At 51.2% G+C, this 19,976-nt stretch overlaps 1 protein-coding gene across 1 annotated transcript in view; it reads left to right on the top strand.

Annotated features, from left to right (window-relative positions):
* The window catches only part of LOC139232758 (sodium-dependent phosphate transport protein 2C-like), a 54,139-nt gene that overhangs the window by 11,186 nt on the left and 22,977 nt on the right, over window positions 1-19,976 (top strand). The window contains exon 8 of the mRNA XM_070863261.1: window positions 13,961-14,056. Within this exon, the coding sequence (XP_070719362.1) occupies window positions 13,961-14,056 (96 nt within the window). The remainder of the gene's footprint in view (window positions 1-13,960; window positions 14,057-19,976) is intronic.

Here is a 19,976-nt window from a genome sequence, read left to right as displayed (position 1 = left end):
TCAGCCTCCTCTGTTCCAAAGAAAAAAAATCCAGCCTATCCAATCTTTCCTCAGAGCTAAAATTTTCCAGTCCAGGCAACATCCTGGTAAATCTCCTCTGTACCCTCTCTAGTGCAATCACATCTTTCCTGTAATGTGGTGACCAGAACTGCATGCAGTACTCTAGATGTAGCCTAACTAGTGTTTTGTACAGTTCAAGCATAACCTCCTTGCTCTTATATTCTCTGCCTCAGCTAATAAAGGAAAGTATTCCATATGCCTTCTTAACCCTTATCTACCTGGCCTGCTACCTTCAGGGATCTGTGGACCTGCTCTCCAAAGTCTCTTTGTTCCTCTACACTTCTCAGTGTCCTACCATTCTTCAGCTTTAGATGCCTGCAGCCAAAGTCGACCTCCCCTTTAAGAGGAGCAGGCAGTCTTTAAATGGTGTCAGCAACGTGCGATATTGACGTGCCCCACGAGGCGAACTTTTGATGAACAGATACGTAGCACTGGCAGCTCAATTATTTTAATTAACGAGAGGGTCGAATTCGGGTCCTTGGTTCCGTCCACGTGATCGTGCGGCGGTCCGACCATGGCTCTCATTCTGCGCATGAGAATGCACTTAAACCAATTTCTACCCCTGGGATTCAATATCGGAAACATAGGAACATAGCAACAGGAGTAGGCCATTTCGCCCCTCGAGCCTGTTCCATCATTCAATGAGATCATGGCCATTTTTAAATAGTGGAGTAACATGTGCAATTTTCCAATCCTAAGGAACGGTTCCTGAATTGAGAGAACTTTGGAAGATTATAGTTAAGGCATCTGCAATGTACTCACCTACTTCCGTTATAATCCTGGGATGGAAACTATCTGGTCCTGGAGATTTGTCACACTTTAATGCCATTATTTTCTTCATTACTGCTATAAACTGGTTCTGTTATAAACAGCTTAAAAACAACAAGGCTATGGGTGCGGATGGAATCCCTGCTGAGGCACTGAAATATGGCGGAGAGACACTGTTGGCGCGAATACATGACCTCATCTCTCTCATCTGGAGGGTGGAGAGCATGCCGGGAGATCTCAGAGATGCAGTGATCGTGACCCTCTTTAAAAAAGGGGACAAGTCCGACTGCGGCAACTACAGAGGAATCTCCCTGCTTTCAACCACTGGGAAAGTCGTCGCTAGAGTCCTCCTCAACCGTCTTCTTCCTGTGGCCGAGGAACTCCTCCCGGAGTCACTGTGCGGATTTCGTCCCCTACACGGCACAATGGTCATGATTTTTGCAGCATGCCTTTACAGGAAAACTGCCAGCCCTTAAACATGGCCTTCTTCGACCTTACAAAGGCCTTTGACATTATCAACCGTGAGGGTCTATGGAGCGTCCTCCTCCGTTTCAGATGCCTTCAAAAGTTCCTCACCATCTCTGCCTGCTCCACGACAACATGCAGGCAGTGATCCTTACCAACGGAGCCATTACAGACCCAATCCACGTCCGGACTGGGGTCAAACAGAGCTGTGTCATCGCCCCAACCCTCTTCTCAATCTTCCTCACCGCCATGCTCTACCTCACAGTCAACGAGCTCCCCACTGGAGTGGAACTAAACTACAGAACCAGTGGGAACCTGTTCAACCTTTACCGTCTCCAGGCCAGGACCAAGACCACACCAACCTCTGTCATCGAGCTACAGTACGCGGATGACGCCTGCATCTGCGCACATACAGAGGCTGAACTCCAGGACATAGTCAACGTATTTACTGAGGCGTACGAAATCAAGTCAAAGGTCCTCTACCAGCCTGTCCTCGCCACACAGCACTGCCCCCCAGTCATCAAGATCCACAGCGCGGCCCTGGACAACGTGGACCACTTCTCATATCTCGGGAGCCTCCTATCGACAAGAGCAGGCATTGACGACGAGATCCAAAACCGCCTCCAGTGCGCCAGTGCAGCCTTTGGTCGCCTGAGGAAAAGAGTGTTTGAAGACCAGGCCCTCAAAACTGCCACCAAGCTCATGATGTACAGGGCTGTAGTAATACCTGCCCTCCTGTATGGCTCAGAGACATGGACCATATACAGTCGACACCTCAAGTCCATGGAGAATTACCACCAACGATGTCTCCTCGAGATCCTATAAATGCCCTGGGAGGACAGGCGCACCAACATTAGCGTCCTCGGCCAGGCCAACATCCCCAGCATTGAAGCACTGACCACACACGATCAGCTCCATTGGGCAGGCCACATAGTTCACATGCCAGACACAAGACTCCCAAAGCAAGCACTCTGCTCGGAACTCCTTCACGGCAAACGAGCTCAAGGTGGGCAGCAGAAACATTACAAGGACACCCTCAAAGCCTCCCTGATAAAACGCGACATCACCACTGACACCTGGGAGGCGCTGGCCAAAGACCACCCTAAGTGGAAGAAGTGCAGCCGGGAGGGTGCTGAGCACCTCGAGTCTCATCGCCGAGAGCATGCAGAAATCAAGCGCAGGTAGCGGAAAGAGCGTGCGGCAAACCTGTCCCACCCTCCCTGTCCCTCAATAACTATCTGTCCCACCTGTGCCAGAATGTGTGGCTCTCGTATTGGACTGTTCAGCCACCAAAGAACTCACTTTAAGAGTGGAAGCAAGTCTTCCACGATTCCGAGGGACTGCCTATGATGAAACTGGTTCGATATCACTTAAAACATTTTTTTAAACATCTCTCAGTGATCTTCTGTCATTTTACCCATTAACAGATTTGCCCAGTTTACTGTGGAGTAATAGTTGTTTGAAGCACTATTAAAAGATTGACCATTTAGCACTTGGCGAGATGGCCTGCAAATTTGTGGAGAATTGGGCACTTTCCCGAGAAATTAAGCGAGGCGGTAGCAGAGGCACTAATGGCCTCAGTGGGGCGCTGCAGGGACACAATTACCGGGGCTGCACCCAATTTCACCTGACTTTCATTCACTGATAATGAGGCTGCTGTTCATTCTAGTTGTTAAAGGGGATGTGGTTTCAGGCAGTACCTGATCAATCTCATCATTTGTTCCCTTGACTGAGGTACAAGGAAGGTGTGCTATGGCTGCTGCAAGGCATTCTGCTAGGAGCACTTGGTTCCGCGACCTGGCGTTGGAGACATTAGTGGGGGCAGTCGAGGGAAGGAAGGAGGTATTCTAGGCGAAAGCCTACGCCACTGGTTTTTCGGGCCATGTGGGCGGAGGTGGCTGCGGAGATGTCGGGCAACACGGTTGTGGATAGAACCCCCACCCAGTGTTGCAAAAAATTCAATGACCTCACTCGGTTGGTCAAGGTGAGTACATGTTTCCACAGCTCTTACATACCAGCCTTTGAGCCTCTGTCTGTGCACACTCTGAAAACCTGCACTTAACCCAACATGCAACAACCAACCATCTGTATCTACTCATTTCGTGCCTTGCCTACATTCACAGCTATTTAATCATGGCAGGCATACCTTCCACATACATAACTGGATCTTATTCACACAGCTTCCTTTCTTTTGCAGATGGCACACAACAGAATGGAGGAGCAGCAGACTGGAGGGGGTAAGCTGAACTGCACCAGTTTTCTGACCTGGAGGAGCGAGTACTGCAATTCATCGGCCCACAGGTAGTGGCCGCCAGAGACGTCGAGCCTGCTGGGGGCAACAATGGTATCTTTATTCCCTCTTCTCACCCCACTTCCCATTTAAAGCAGAAGGCCTTATCACTTTCCACCTCCTCATTCTGTGTGCCATCCTTGCACCATTCCTGCCCCCCTGCACTTACCTCTACGTGATTCGTGCCATTTATGCTTTCAGATAATGCAGATAATGAGCCAGCAGCTGAGCAGCTATGCCTGAGCCCACCCCAACCCAGTCACGATGGAGAAGAATGGGGGAGGAGGAGGAGCCAAGCACTGCATCACTGCTTCTCTCACCTGCAGGCACCAGCTCAGATACTGACACTACGCAGTCATTAGTGGTTAGCTTAGGACTTGGATATGCACTGGGTGATGCACCAGGGCCTAGTGGGCTGCTGCACAGTCAAGGGGAAAGGGAAACTCGGGAGCCATCGCCCCAGAGGGTGAGGACCTTGATGGGGAGATGTTCACACAAAGGGTGATGGCTGTGCACTCCAACATGATAGGTGCAATGGCAAGGATGCCCGATAGCCTTTCGGCAATGGTAAGGAGCATGGAGGAGTCTGCATCCCACATTGTACACAGCTCTGCGCACACCATGGAGCCCATCATTGCCAGTGTGCAGACAATGATGGATTCCCAGACAGACAGATCCAGACCTCATGACCCTCATGTCATGGGCGATGTGGCAGCTTCCATTGCAGCAAATGTGGAAGCAACACAATGTCTTGGTGCTGCAATAGTTGCTCGCATGCAATGTCAGCTTGGATGCTACACAACATCTTGGTGATGTCATGCAGTCTCAGCTTGATGCTACACAATGTCTTGGTGATGTCATACAGTCTCAGCTGCATGCCACGCAAGCTCTGAATGTTGGGTCCACCATGGTCGACCGGGGCTTGTCACCCAGCCAGCCCAGGCTGCTTCCACCCAGCCTGAGGTGGTGCAATCTGGGGTCACAGGGATTCACATCAGGGAAACACTACTGGGAGGTGGGGGTCGGGGACAAGACTGAGTGGGATATGGGTTTGATCAGAGAGTCAGCCAATAGGAAGGGAGAGGTAACACTGGGGCCTGAAGAGGGACACTGGACTGAGTGTCTGAGAAATGGGAATGAATATAGAGCTGCTGACAGCCCATGTGCCCCACTGACTCCAAGTGTGAAGCCCAGGACTATTGGCGTTTACCTGGGTTATGAGGGAGGACAGGTGATCTTTTACAATGCTGATATGTCCAATCTCTACACTTTCATTGCAGTGCAGAGAGGTAGCTGGTAGCTGGTAGAAGAGCTCGTCGGCCGGCCGGCCCAACGACGCACTCCAGGTCCCTTTGGTCAGAGGGCCTGACCCATCGACACACTTCAGGTCCCTTCGGCCGGAGGGCCTGACCCAACGAGACACTCTGGGTTGCTTCGGCCAGAGGGCCCGGCCCAACGACGCACTCCAGGTCCCTTCGGCCAGAGGGCCTGATCCATCGACACACTCCAGGTTCCTTCGGCCAGAGGGCCCGGCCCAGCGATGCACTCCAGGTCCCTTTGGTCAGAGGGCCTGAACCATCGACACACTCCAGGTCCCTTCGGCCAGAGGGCCCGGCCCAGCGATGCACTCCAGGTCCCTTTGGTCAGAGGGCCTGAACCATCGACACACTCCAGGTCCCTTCGGCCAGAGGGCCTGATCCAACGACACACTCTGGGTCGCTTCGGCCAGAGGGCCTGACCCAGCCTCGCACTCCAGGTCTCTTCGGCCGGAGGGCCTGACCCAACGACACACTCTGGGTCGCTTCGGCCAGAGGGCCTGACCCAGCCTCGCACTCCAGGTCCCTTTGGCCGGAGGGCCTGACCCAACGACACACTCTGGGTTGCTTCGGCCAGAGGGCCCGGCCCAACGACGCATTCCAGGTCCCTTCGGCCAGAGGGCCTGACCCATTGACACACTCCAGGTCCCTTCGGCCGGAGGGCCTGACCCAGCCTCGCACTCCAGGTTCCTTCGGTCGGAGGGCCCGGCCCAACGACGCACTCCAGGTCCCTTCGGCCAGAGGGCCCGGCCCAACGACGCACTCCAGGTCCCTTCGGCCAGAGGGCCCGGCCCAACGACGCACTCCAGGTTCCTTCGGTCGGAGGGCCCGGCCCAACGACGCACTCCAGGTCCCTTCGGCCAGAGGGCCCGGCCCAACGACGCACTCCAGGTCCCTTCAGCCGGAGGGCCTGACCCAGCCTCGCACTCCAGGTTCCTTCGGTCGGAGGGCCTGACCCAACGACACACTCTGGGTTGCTTCGGCCAGAGGGCCCGGCCCAACGACGCACTCCAGGTCCCTTCGGCCGGAGGGCCTGACCCAGCCTCGCACTCCAGGTTCCTTCGGTCGGAGGGCCTGACCCAACGACACACTCTGGGTTGCTTCTGCCGGAGGGCCTGACCCAGCCTCGCACTCCAGGTCCCTTCAGCCAGAGGGCCTGACCCAATGACATACTCCGGGTCCCTTCGGCCGGAGGGCCTGACCCAATGACATACTCCGGGTCCCTTCAGCCGGAGGGCCTGACCCAACGACACAACACTCTGGGTCCCTTCAGCCAGAGGGCCTGACCCAATGACATACTCCGGGTCCCTTCGGCCGGAGGGCCTGACCCAACGACGCACTCCGGGTCCCTTCGGCCAGAAGGCCTGACCTAGCCTCGCACTCCAGGTCCCTTCGGCCAGTCAGCCAGCCGGCCCAGCCCAACGAAGGGCTGTATCTGCCCTCGGTCATTAGCGGTGAACACTGACTGGGCTGTAGACTACTGACTTACATTTTAGACTTTTAATCAACTTTTAATTAACTTTTAATCTACTTTTAAACTTTTGAGAAACTTTTTAAACAATTTGGGAACATTTTTAAACTTTTAAACAACTTTGAGAATTTTTCTTTTAAAACCTCTGGAGAAACTTTTAAATAACTTTTAAAAAACAGCGGCCAACTGACTTTCCTAATGCTTGCTCCCAACCAAGCCTCACGCCACCTACCATCAAGAGCGCTACTCGGTGCCGAGCTTGTGGCCAACATGTCACCGTAGGCAATTAAGCTCATACAGCAGTGCCAGGTCTCCAGTCGTCTTGGACCCCCTTGCCACTGTCAAGACCATGTGGTTGCCGGTGTGCAGTGGCCACCCCATGTCAAAAGAACTCACACACAGGCATCTTCCACTTCATTAACATGAAGTTCGGGACCAGGACCCTCATGGACAACTCCAACAGCAACAGGCCGGAATGCTGCACCGCCATAGTCGCCCGGGAACTTAGATGCTTTGACTTCGACATCGCCGCCCTAAGCGAGACCGACGGGCAGGGGAAGGCCAGCTCAAGGAATAAGGTGGAGGCTACACCTTTTTCTGGAAAGGAAAACCAGAGAAAGAACGCCGCCTTCACGGAGTCGGCTTCTTCATCAAAAATGAACTGGTCGACCGCCTCAAAGATTCCCCCTGCGGGGTTAACGAAAGCCTCATGACTCTCCGAATCACCCTATCCCGGAACCAATGCGCCACAGTCATCAGTGCGTACACCCCAACACTCGATGCAACGGATGAGACCAAAGAAGGTTTTTTTTCCAACCTCAAACCATCCCTGTCCCGTGTCCCCGCGGGTGACAAATTAATCCTCCTAGGTGACTTCAACGCCAGGGTCAGCAAAGACACAGCCCTCTGGGGAGGCGTGATTGGCAGAGAGGAGGTAGAGAAAGCCAATTCCAACGGTACCCTACTCCTGACAAAATGTCTGGAACATGAACTCCTCATCACCCACACCCTGTTCCGCCAGAGGGACAAATACAAGGCATCGTGGCAACACCCTCGCTCCAAACACTGGCACCTGCTCAACTATGTCATCGTCCGAGCCAGGGATTGCAAGGATGTGCGCATCACCCGCGCCATGACAGGAGCAGCCGACTGCTGGACGGACCATCGCCTAATCCGATCCATCATCAATATAAACATAGCCCCAAAGCAGAGGGGACAGAAGAAGCAGTGCCACAAAAAAGTCAATGCCAGGGCACTTAAAGACCCAGCTAAGAGAACCCTATACAGCCAGCGCCTCACAGCTAATCTGGCGTGCCTTTGATGCTGAATGCCCACAGAACTTGGTCTGCCCTCCAGGCCTCCATAACCAGTGCCTGTGAAGAGACACTTGGTCACTCAACCAGAAAACATCAGGACTGGTTTGATGAAAATGATCAGGAGATCCAAGAACATTTCTGAGCCTCAAACATCAACCCAACTCGGGAGCAGCAAAACAACGTTATAGACGGCTCAAAGCTGAGGTCCAACAAAAAACCCGGGACCTAAAGAACAGGTGGTGAATGGAGAAAGCACAGGAGATACAACAACTGGCCAACAGCCACGATATGCGAGGATTCTTCATCGCAGTCAAGACTACCTATGGTCCAAACTCCCAAGGCCCCACCCCACTGCTGGCCAAGAATGGGGAAACACTCATCAAGGACACCGAGGCGGTCAGGGCCCGCTGGAAGGAGCACTTCAAAGATCTCCTCAATCGAGACTGTGCCTTTGACTCGAGTGTTCTCGATTCCATCCCGCAGAATGCAACCCGCCAGCACCTCAGTGAAACCCCAACGTTGCACAAGGTAGGAAAAGCCATAAAACAGCTCAAGAACAACAAGGCTACAGGAGCGGATGGAATCCCTGCTGAGGCGCTAAAGTATGCTGGAGAGGCGCTGTTGGCGCGGATACATGACCTCATCTCTCTCATCTGGAGGGAAGAGAGCATGCCGGGAGATCTCAGAGCTGCAGTGATCGTGACCATCTTTAAAAAAGAGGTCAAGTCCAACTGCAGCAACTATAGGGGAATCTCCCTGCTATCAGCTACTGGGAAAGTTGCCGCTAGAGTTCTCCTCAACCGTCTTCTCCCTGTGGCTGAGGAGCTCCTCCCAGAGTCACAGTGCGGATATTGTCCCCTATGGGGCACAATGGACATGATCTTTGCTGAGTGACAGTTGCAGGAAAAATGCAGGGAGCAGCGCAGCCCTTATACATGGCCGTCTTCGACCTTACAAAGGCCTTTGACACTGTCGACCGCGAGGGTCTATGAAGCATCCTCCTCTGTTTCGAATGCCCCCAAATGTTCGTCACCATCCTCTGCCTGCTCCACGACGACATGCAGGCTGTGATCCTTACTAACTGATCCATTATAGACCCAATCCACGTCCGGACCGGGATCAAACAGGGCTGCGTCATCGCTCCAACCCTTTTCTCAATCTTCCTCGCTGCCATGTTGCACCTCACAGACAACAAGCTCCCCGCTCGTGTGGAACTAAACTACAGAACCAGTGGGAAGCTGTTTAACCTACACCGCCTCCAGGCCAGGTCCAAGATCACCCAAACCTCTGTCGTTGAGCTGCAGTACGCGGACCACGCCTGCGTCTGCACACATTCTGAGGCTGAACTCCAGGATATAGTCGATGTATTTACTGAGGCATATGAAAGCATGGGCCTTATGCTAAACATCCGTAAGACAAAGATCCTCCACCAGCCTGTCCTTGCCGCACGGCACTGCCCCCCAGTCATCAAGATCCACGGCGCGGCCCTGGACAACGTGGACCATTTCCCATACCTCGGGAGCCTCTTGTCAACAAGAGCAGACATTGATGCAGAGATACAACACCGCCTCCAGTGCGCCAGTGCAGCCTTTGGCCACCTGAGGAAAAGAGTGTTCGAAGACCAGGCCCTCAAATCTACCACCAAGCTCATGGTCTACAGGGCTGTAGTAATACCCATCTTCCTGTATAGTTCAGAGGCATGGACGATGTACAGAAGGCAACTCAAGTAACTAGAGATATATCACCAACGATGTCTCTGAAGATCCTACAAATCCCCCTGGGAGGACAGGCTAACATCCCCAGCTTTGAAGCGCTGACCACACTCGATCAGCTTTGCTGGGCAGGCCACATAGTTCGCATGCCAGGCACGAGACTCCCAAAGCAAGTGCTCTATGCGGAGCTCCTTCACGGCAAATGAGCCAAAGGTGGGCAGTGGAAACGTTACAAGGACACCCTCAAAGCCTCCCTGTTAAAGTGCGAGATCACCACTGACCACCTGGGAGTCCCTGGCCAAAGACCGCCTTAAGTGGAGAAAGTGCAATGGGAGGGTGTTGAGCACCTCGAGTCTCAACGCCGAGAGCATGCAGAGGTCAACCGCAGGCAACGGAAGGAGCATGCGGCAAACCAGTCTCACCCACCTCTTCCCTCAATGACTGTCTGTCCCACCAGTGACAGAGTCTGTGGCTCTCGTATTGGACTCTTTAGCCACCAAAGAACTCACTTCAGGAGTGGAAGCAAGTCTGATGGACTGCCTATGATGATGATGATGATGATGGTGCAGTCTGCAGCCGGGCCTTCCAGGCCCAGAGCTGGTCAAGGGTGCCCTACAAGGCCATCAGTAGTCTCTGGCCCTGACACACAGCAGCCTTCCACCAGCCATGCTGCTACCACAGGGGAGATACTGCCGAGTAGTAGTACAATAGGTGGATGAAAAAAAGTCTATAAGGAAATGCACAAGGATGATGATTAAATATACAGATATACATTTTATTGTTGGTGATTGGAATGTTTAATGTTTGCTGTTGTCTCTTATTTCAGTGTTGGGGATTTGGTATAGAAGGGCAAATTGATGTGGTGATGGGGACGTCCACAGGAACCAGGAAGTGGGATGGAAATCAATGGAAGAAGTCTGATGAGACGGTCGCGAACCTCCCTTGCAGGATTATGATGGAGTCGCTGCCTCCTCCTGTTACTGCTCTTGTTCCTCCTCCTGCTGCTCCTGGCCCTCCTCCTCCTCCTCCTGAGGTGGTGCAGCTATGCCTGGTGGCAATGGCTGGGCCCTCATGATGACCAGGTTGTGCAGCATGCAGCAGATGACAACGAATAGGGACACCCGCTCAGGCAAGTACTGGACGACTCCTCCTGAGCGGTCAATGCAGCGGAACATTGCTTGAGCACTCTGATGGTCTGTTCGATGATGTTCCTGGTGGCAGCATGGCTTTCATAGTACGAGTGCTGGGCAGGAGTGCTGGAGATGCAGAGGGGAGTCATGAGCCAGGTACATAGCAGATAACCCTTGTCGCCGAGCAGCCAGTGCGAGCTTGATTTGGAGGCTGGAACAGATCTGGTGCAGGATGAAGGTATTATGGCTGCTGCGGGCATTGACGGTCATTATTCTGCATGTGTGGTCGCACACCAACTGGACATTCAGTGAGTGGTAGCCTTTGTGGTTACGGAAGATCTCTGGATTGTGATGCGGTGCCCTCAAAGCGATGTGGGTGCAGTCAATGGCGCCCTGCACCATGGGGAAACCCACTATCCTGGCAAAGCCTCATGCACACTCGAGCTGCTTTTCTCTGCTCGTGGGGAAGGAGATGTAATCCATCCTCATTCTGTACAGAGCATCTGTAACCTCGCGGATGGAGCAATGGACGGCAAACTGGGAGATGTTGGAAATGTCTCCTGTTGCACACTGGAAGGATCCACTGACATAGAAATTGAGCACGATGGTGACCTTGACTGCCACTGAGAGAGCTGTCCTCACCCTGATCTGAGGCTCGAGGTCTGGTTGCAGGAGGTGGCAGAGCTCTGTGACCACTTCCTTCCTGAAATGCAGCCTTCGCACACACTGCTCCTCAGTGACATTGACGTAGGAGAACTGCTGCTGGAATATCCGGGAAATCAAGGCCTTTTGTTGCCACCCCTGTGGCGCCTTCTTCCTCTGGCAACATCTTGATGTGCTTCTCCCTGTGGTGCTGGATGTGTTTCTCTGTACCTCTCCCTGTCCCTTTCTCTCTCTCTGTACCTCTCCCTGTCCCTTTCTCTCTCTCTCTGCCTCTCTCTGTCCCTTTCTCTCTCTCTGTGCCTCTCCCTATCCCTTTCTCTCTCTCTGTGCCTCTCCCTGTCCCTTTCTCTCTCTCCGTATCTCTCCCTGTCCCTTTCTCTCTCTCCGTACCTCTCCCTGTCCCTTTCTCTCTCTCTCTGTACCTCTCCCTGTCCCTTTCTCTCTCTCTGTGCCTCTCCCTGTCCCTTCCTCTCTCCCTGGGCTTCTCCCTGTAGCGTGCTCTTTGGGTCTCTCCATGGGCCTCTCCATGTGGTGTGCTCTATAGGCCTCTCCCTGTGCTGGGATTCCAAAAGATACCTTCTGAACCATTGCACCACCCAACAGGTTTGGGTTTTTAGCTCACACCATGTTACAGTAGAATCTCTTCCCCACTCCCTCTCTTAGTCGTAGCCTTTCGCTCTTCCTCTCTCGATGCCTTTCCTTCTGTTATTGGCTGCGCCATTGTCTTCAGCGAAGCATCCTCTGATGGTGAAGTTGGAGCAGGTGGTCGAGTGCCAGCACAGCCCCCTTGAAGCGACAGAAATGGTAGAGCGTCAAAAGTGCCGTGAGGGATAGTGATATAGGGGGAAAAGCAAGAGGCAGCACAATGGTTGAGCAAAAAATGACTAACTGTTGCAAACCAGAAATAAGTAATGGCCGACAGAAAAAAACATTGCAAAATGGTGCCTTTAACTAGTGCTGGTGAATCCGGTTCCTGACTGCAACTCGACAGCTCAAGCTGTCGTTATCATCAGCAGGTGGTAAGATCAGTTACTCGGGGCAATTTCACTTCTGGGGCGGTAAGGGGGCGATGCTCACGGGGATGACGTCATCATTGCCGGGTGATAGGAGCCTCGCCTCAGCAAAACCGGTGCCCAATTCCGTGCCGGGCAATTTTCTCGCCGTGCCCGGGCGAAATCTATTCTTCCTGGAGGCACTAACCGCTGTCACTAAAAGGCGCAATCTCAGCTCCTATAATTCTTGAAGTCCGTTTTTTTAATTTAGCTTCTTGATCCTGGTACTCTTTGAACAGGATCTCAAACATGGACCTCTCCTTCCGTCTCCAATATCCTTTCAAGTCAGTTTGAGATGAGACACATTTTGTCCTACTGATTTATAGGCTGTGCACACACTCCTTTAAAAAAGGAGGCAGACAAAAAGCAGGAAACTATAGACCGGTTAGTCTAACATCTGTCGTTGGAAAAATGTTGGAGTCCATTCTTAAGGAAGCAGTAGCAGGACATTTGGAAAAGCATGATTCAATCAAGCATGGTTTTAAGAAAGGGAAATCATGTTTAACAAATTTGCTGGAGTTCTTTGAGAATGTACCGAGCAGGGTGGATAAGGGGGAACCAGTGGATGTGGTGTATTTGAATTTCCAGAAGGCATTCGATAAGGTGCCACATAAAAGGTTACTGCACAAGATAAACGTTCACGGGGTTGGGGGTAATATATTAGCATGGATAGAGGATTGGCCATCTAACAGAAAACAGAGAGTTGGGAAAAATGGATCATTTTCCGGTTGGCAAACAGTGATTAGTGGGGTGCCATAGGGATCAGTGCTGGGACCTCAACTATTTACAATCTATATTAATTAATTGGATGAAGGGACCGAGTGTAATGTAGCCAAATTTGCTGATGATACAAAGATGGGTGGGAAAGCAAATTGTGAGGAGGACACAAAAAATCTGCAAAGGGATATAGACAGGCTAAGTGAGTGGGCAGAAATTTGGCAGATGGAGTATAATGTGGGAAAATGTGAGATTATCCACTTTAGCAGAAATAATAGAAAAGCAAATTATAATTTAAATGGAGAAAAATTGCAAAGTGCTGCAGTACAGAAGGACCTAGGGGTCCTTGTGCATGAAACACAAAAAGTGAGTATGCAGGTACAGCAAGTAATCAGGAAGGCAAATGGAATGTTGGCCTTTATTGCAAGGGGGATAGAGTACAAAAGCAGAAAAGTCCTGCTACAACTGTACAGGGTTTTGGTGAGGTCACACCTGGAGTACTGCGTACAGTTTTGGTCTCCGTATTTAAGGAAGGATATACTTGCATTGGAGGCTGTTCAAAGAAGGTTCACTAGGGGACATAGTCTCAGAATAAGGGGCCACCCATTTAAAACTGAGATGAAGAGGAATTTCTTCTCTGAGAGTTTAAAATCTATGGAATTCTCTGCTCCAGAAAGCTGTGGAGGCTGAATATATTTAAGGAGGAGGTAGACAGATTTTTGAGCGATAAGAGAGTCAAGGGTTATGGGGAGCGGGCAGGGAAGTGAAGCTGAGTCCATGATCAGATCAGCCATGACCTTATTAAATGGTGGAGCAGGCTCGAGGGGCCAAATGGCCTAGTCCTGCTCCTATTTCTTATGTTCTTATGTACTGAACTGGAAATCACTCTGCAACATCCAAAGTGAAAGAGCTCGAGTCTTGCTCATTCCTGAGCTGTGTCAACAGGGCATTTAGTTAAGGAATGAGATTTAAAGGCTAATACAGATTCCTTCCTCTGCAGCTGGATCAGTCTGTGATATCGGCCATTGCAACTGGAGACACAGGCGCCAGGAACAGGAGTCTCATCCAGAACTGGTGCAAATTTACTGACAGAACTGTGAGTCACATTTGCTCCAGCCCATAATTTACACTGCACTCAGTCAGCAACTCCTACAGCCCACAACTTACACTGTACTGTCCTGCCAATAGTGCAGCTCTCCCTCAGTACTACCCCTCCGACAATTCAGCACTCCCTCAGTACTGCTCCACCGACAGTGCGGCTCTCCCTCAGTACTACCTCTCCAACAGTGCAGCACTCCCTCAGTACCGCCCCACCGACAGTGCAGCTCTCCCTCAGTACTACCTCTCCAACAGTGCAGCACTCCCTCAGTACTGCCCCACCGACAGTGCGGCTCTCCCTCAGTACTGCACCTCCGACAATGCAGCTCTCCATCAGTATTACTACTCCGACAGTGCAGCGCTCCCTCAGTACCGCCCCTCTGACCGTGCAGCGCTCTCTCATACCGCCCCTCCGACAGTGCAGCATTCCCTCAGTACCGCCCCTCTGACAGTGCAGCACTCCCTCAGTACCGCCCCTCCGACAGTGCAGCACTCCCTCAGTATTGATCCTCTGATACAGGCTGAGCATCCAAAATCCGGAGTTCCGGAATCCGGAATGTTCCAGAATCCGGACTCCGGACCGATTGGTGGCAGGGCCGTCCAGAATATGTCAAATGTTCCAGAATCCAGATCCACCGACCCTGCCAACCTCAGGGCCACGCCACTGCCTGACCTCGGGCTTCACCTTGTCACCGCTGACCTTACTACGCTGCTGCTCGCCTCGCCCCACCAGCCGCCCTTATCTCGGGACCTCCTCACCGGCCCGCCCCAATACCTCCTCTGCGACGGGGCCCGCTGGCCTGAACACTTCCTTGGCGGCGGGGCCCGTCCGATCAGCTCCTTGACAGCGATCCCCCCCCCACCCCCCCTTTCTGATGTTCCGAAATCCGGAATGGGTTTGGGTGTTTCCGGACTCGTGACGTCAGAAAGACGTTCCAAAGTCTGGAAAATCGCGAAAACTGTCTAGGCCTCAGTCCCGAGGTTGCCGGATTCGGGACGCTCAACCTGTACTGCAGGTCTCCCTCAGTACTCTCCTCTGACAGTGCGGCTCTCTCACAGTACCGTCCCTCCAACAGTGCAGCACTCCCTCAGTACACCCCCGCCCTCCCCCGCCCCCTGACAGTGTAGCGCTACCTCAGTACTGCCCCTATGATAGTGCAGCGCTCCCTCAGTACCCTTGTCTGACAGTGCAGCATTTCTTTAGTGAAGCAGGGGGAAAACTCTCCACTGGCTGGAGTCATACCTCGCACAAAGGAAGGTGGTTGTGGTTGTTGGAGGTCAATCATCCCAACTCCAGGACATCGCTGCAGGAATTCCTCAGCGCAGAGTCCTAGGCCCAACCATCTTCAGCTGCTTCATCAATCACCTTCCCTCCATCATAAGGTCAGCGGTGGGGATGTTCTTTGATGATTGCACAGTGTTCAGTTCCATTCACAACTCCACAGATAATGGAGCAGTCCATGCCCACATGCAGCAAGACCTGGACAACATTCAGGCTTGGGCTGATAAGTGGCAAGTAAAATTCACGTTACACAAGTGCCAGGCAATGACCATCTCCAACAATAGTCTAATCATAGCCCTTTGTCATTCAACGCCATTAATACTGTGGATATAAAAGCAGGTCAGAGGCTGGGTATTCTGCAGTGAGTGTCTCACCTCCTGACTCCCCAAAGCCTTTCCACCATCTACAAGGCACAAGCCAGGAGTGTGATGGAATGCTCTTCACTGTCTTCGATGAATGCTGCTCCAAAGGCATTCAAGAAGCTCAACACCATCCAACACAAAGCAGCCCGCTTGATTGGCACCCCATTCACCTCCTTAAACATTCACTCCCTCCACCAGCAGCGCACCGTGGCTGCAGTGTGTACCATCTACAAGATGCACTGCAGCAACTCACCAAGCCATCTTCGACAGCACCTCCATAATCCTCAACCTCTACCACCTAGAAGAACATAAAAACATAAAAAATATGTTTGGCCCATCGAGCCTGCCCTCCATTTAATAAGATCATGGCTGATCTGATCATGGACTCAGCTCCACTTCTCTCCCGCTTCCCATAATCCTTTACTCCCTTATCTCTCAAAAATGTATCTATCTCCGTCTTAAATATATTCAATGACCTAGCCTCTGAAGCTCTCTGGGGCAGAGAATTCCATAGATTTACAACCCTCTGAGAGAAGAAATTTCTCCTCATCTCAGTTTTATTCTGAGACTATGCCCCCTAGTTTTAGTTTCCCCTATATCCTCTATGCATCCACCTTCAATGCACCCTCATTATCTTATATGTTTCGATAAGGTCACTTCTCATCCTTCTAAACTCCAATGAGTACAGGTCCAACCTATTCAACCTATCTTCATAAGTCAACCCCCTCATCTCCGGAATCAACCTAGTGAACCTTCTCTGAACAGCTTCCAATGCAAGTATATTCTTCCTTAAATACGGAGACCAAAACTGTATGCAGTACTAAGTGTGGCCTCACCAATATCCCATACAGTTGTAGCAGGACTTCTCTGCTTTTATACTCCATCCCCCTTGCAATAAAGGCCAATATTCAATTTGCCTTCTTGATTTAAGTACCTTCATACTAACTTTTTCATGTTTCATGCACAAGGACCCTCACATTTGCAGTTTTCCAATCCATTGGGACCTCCCCAGACTCCAGGGAATTTTGGTAGATTACAATCACTGCATCCACTATCTCTGCAGCTACTTCTTTTAAGACCCTAGGATGTAAGCCAACCTTTAGTTCCATTATTTTACCGAGTACTACTTCTTTAGTGATAGTGATTGTATTAATTCCTCCCTCCCTCGAGCCCCTTGATTATCCACGATTGGGATGTTTTTAGTGTCTTCTACCTTGAAGACCGATACAAAATATTTGTTCAAAGTCTCTGCCATTTCCCTGTTCCCCATTATTAATTCCCCAGTCTCATCCTCTAAGGAACCAACATTTACTTTTCCTTTTTATGTACCTGTATAAACTCTTACTATCTGTTGTTATATTTTGTGCTAATTTGCTATCATAATCAATCTTTCCCGTCTTTATTATTTTTTTAGTCGTTCTTTGCTGGCTTTTAAAAGTTTCCCAATCCTCTGGCCCCCCACTAGTCTTGCCCACTTGGTATTCCCTTGTGCAGTGCACCATTACAGGAAAAATGCAGGGAACAGCACCAGCCCTTATACATGGCCTTCTTCGACCTTACAAAGGCCTTTGACACTGTCAACCACGAGGGTCTATGGAGCGTCCTCCTCCGTTTCGGATGCCCCCAAAAGTTTGTCACCATCCTCCGCCTGCTCCACAACGACATGCAGGCCGTGATCCTTACCAACGGATCCATTACAGTCCCAATCCACGTCCAGGGGTCAAACAGGGCTGTGTTATTGCCCCAACCCTCTTCTCAAACTTCGTCGCTCTCATGCTCCATCTCACACTCAACAAGCTCCCCATTGGAGTCGAACTAAACTACAGAACCAGTGGGAACCTGTTCAACATTCACCGTCTCCAGGCCAGATCCAAGACCACCCCAACCTCGAGTTACAGTACGCGGATGATGCCTGCGTCTGCGCACATACAGAGGCTGAACTCCAGGACATAGACGTATTTACTGAGGCGTATGAAAGCATGGGCCTTACGCTAAACATCCGTAAGACAAAGGTCCTCCACCAGCCTGTCCTCACCGCACAGCACTGTCCCCCAATCATCAAGATCCACGGCGCAGCCCTGGACAACGTGGACCATTTCCCATACCTCGGAAGCCTCTTATCAACAAGAGCAGACATTGACGACGAGATTCAACACCGCCTCCAGTGCGCCAGTGCAGCCTTTGGCCACCTGAGGAAAAGAGTGTTTGAAGACCAAGCCCTCAAATCTGCCACCAAGCTCATGGTCTACAGGGCCGTAGTAATACCCGCCCTCCTGTGTGGCTCAATGACACCTCAAGTCGCTGGGGAAATACCACCAGTGATGTCTCTGCAAGATCCTACAAATCCCCCAGGAGGACAGATGCACCAACATTAGCGTCCTTGACCAGGCCAACATTCCCAGCATTGAAGCACTGGCCACACTTGATCAGCTCCGCTGGACAGGCCACATCATTCGCATGTCAGACACGAGACTCCCAAAGCAAGCGCTCTACTCGGAACTCCTTTACGACAAACAAGCCAAAGGTGGGCAGAGGAATCGTTACAAGGATACCCTCAAAGCCTCCCTGATAAAGTGCAACATCCGCACTGACATCTGAGAGTCCCAGGCCAAAGACTGCCCTAAGTGAAGGAAGTGCATCCGGGAAGGCGCCAAGCATCTCAAGTCTCATCGCCAAGAGTATGCAGAAATCAAGTGCAGGCAGCAGAAAGTGTGTGCGGAAAACCTGTCCCACCCTCCCTTTCCTTCAATGACTGTCTGTCCCACCTGTGACAGCGACTGTGGTTCTCGAATTGGACAGTTCAGCACCTAAGGACTCATTTTTAAGAGTGGAAGCAAGTCTGCCTCGATTTCGAGGGACTGCCTATGATGATGATGCTCTTGTTTTCAATTTGATACCATCCTTTATTTCCTTAGTTAGCCATGGATGGTTATCCTTTCTCTTACAGTCTTTCCTTCTCATTGGAATATATTTTTGTTGCGAGTTATATAATATCTCCTTAAATGTTTGCCACTGCTCATCAACCATCCCACACTTTAATCTATTTTCCCAGTTCACTTAGGCCAACTCAGCCTTCATACCTTTGCAATCGCCTTTATTTAAGATCAGGACACTGGTTTGAAATCCAACTTTTTCACCCTCCAACTGAATTTGAAATTCAACCATGTTATGGTCACCCATTCTGAGAGGATCCTTTACCAGGAGATCGTTTATTAATCCTGCCTCATTACACAGTACTAGATCTAAGATAGCCTGCTCTCTGGTTGGTTCCGCAACGTACCGTTCAAGGAAACAATCCTGGATACACTCTATGAACTCTTCCTCAAGGCTACCCTGGCCAATTTGCTTTGTCCAATCAATATGAAGAGTAAAATCACCCATGATTATTGCCATTCCTTTTTTACAAGCCTCCATTATTTCTTGATTTATACTCCGTCTAACAGTGTAGTTACTTTTTGAGGGCCTATAGACTACACCCACCAGTGACTTTTTCCCCTTATTATTCCTTATCTCCACCCAAACTGATTCAACATCTTGCCTTTTTGAGCCAATATCATTTCTCACTATCACAGTGATCTCATCCTTTACTAACAGAGCTACCCCACCTCCTTTTCCTTTCTGTCTGTCCTTCCGAATTGTCAAATACCCCTGACTATTTAGTTCCCAGCCTTGGTCACCTTGCAACCACGTCTCTGTAATGGCTATCAGGTCGTACCCATTTGTATCTATTTGTGCCATCAACTCATCTATTTTGTTACAAATGCAGCAAGTGCATGGGCACACCACCACTTCCAAGTTCCCCACCATCTGACTTGGAAATATATCACCGTTGCTTCATCGTCTCTGGGTTAAAATCCTGGAACTCCCTCCCAAACAGCATTGTGGGAGGACCTTCACCTCATGGACTCCAGCAGTTGAAGAAGGCGGCTCACCACCACCTTCTCAAGGGCAATTAGGGATGGGCAATAAATGCTGGCCTTATAAACGACGCCCATATCACAGAAACGAATAAAAAAGTACTGCCCCTCCGACAGTGCAGCACTCCCCCAGTACTACTCCTCCGACAGTGCAGCACTCCCTCAGTAGCACTCCTCCGACAGTGCAGCACTTCCTCAGTACTGCCCCTTCAACAGTGCAGCACTCCCTCAGTACTGCCCCTTGGATAGTGCAGTACTCCCTCAGTACTGCCCCTCCGGCAATGTAGCGCTCCCCAAATACTGCCCCTCCGACAGTGTAGCACTCCCTCAGTACTACTCCTCCGACAGTGTAGCACT

Source organism: Pristiophorus japonicus, chromosome 20 (assembly GCF_044704955.1).
Source record: "Pristiophorus japonicus isolate sPriJap1 chromosome 20, sPriJap1.hap1, whole genome shotgun sequence".
NCBI classification, from domain to species: domain Eukaryota; kingdom Metazoa; phylum Chordata; class Chondrichthyes; family Pristiophoridae; genus Pristiophorus; species Pristiophorus japonicus.
This window is presented reverse-complemented; position numbering and strand designations above follow the sequence as displayed.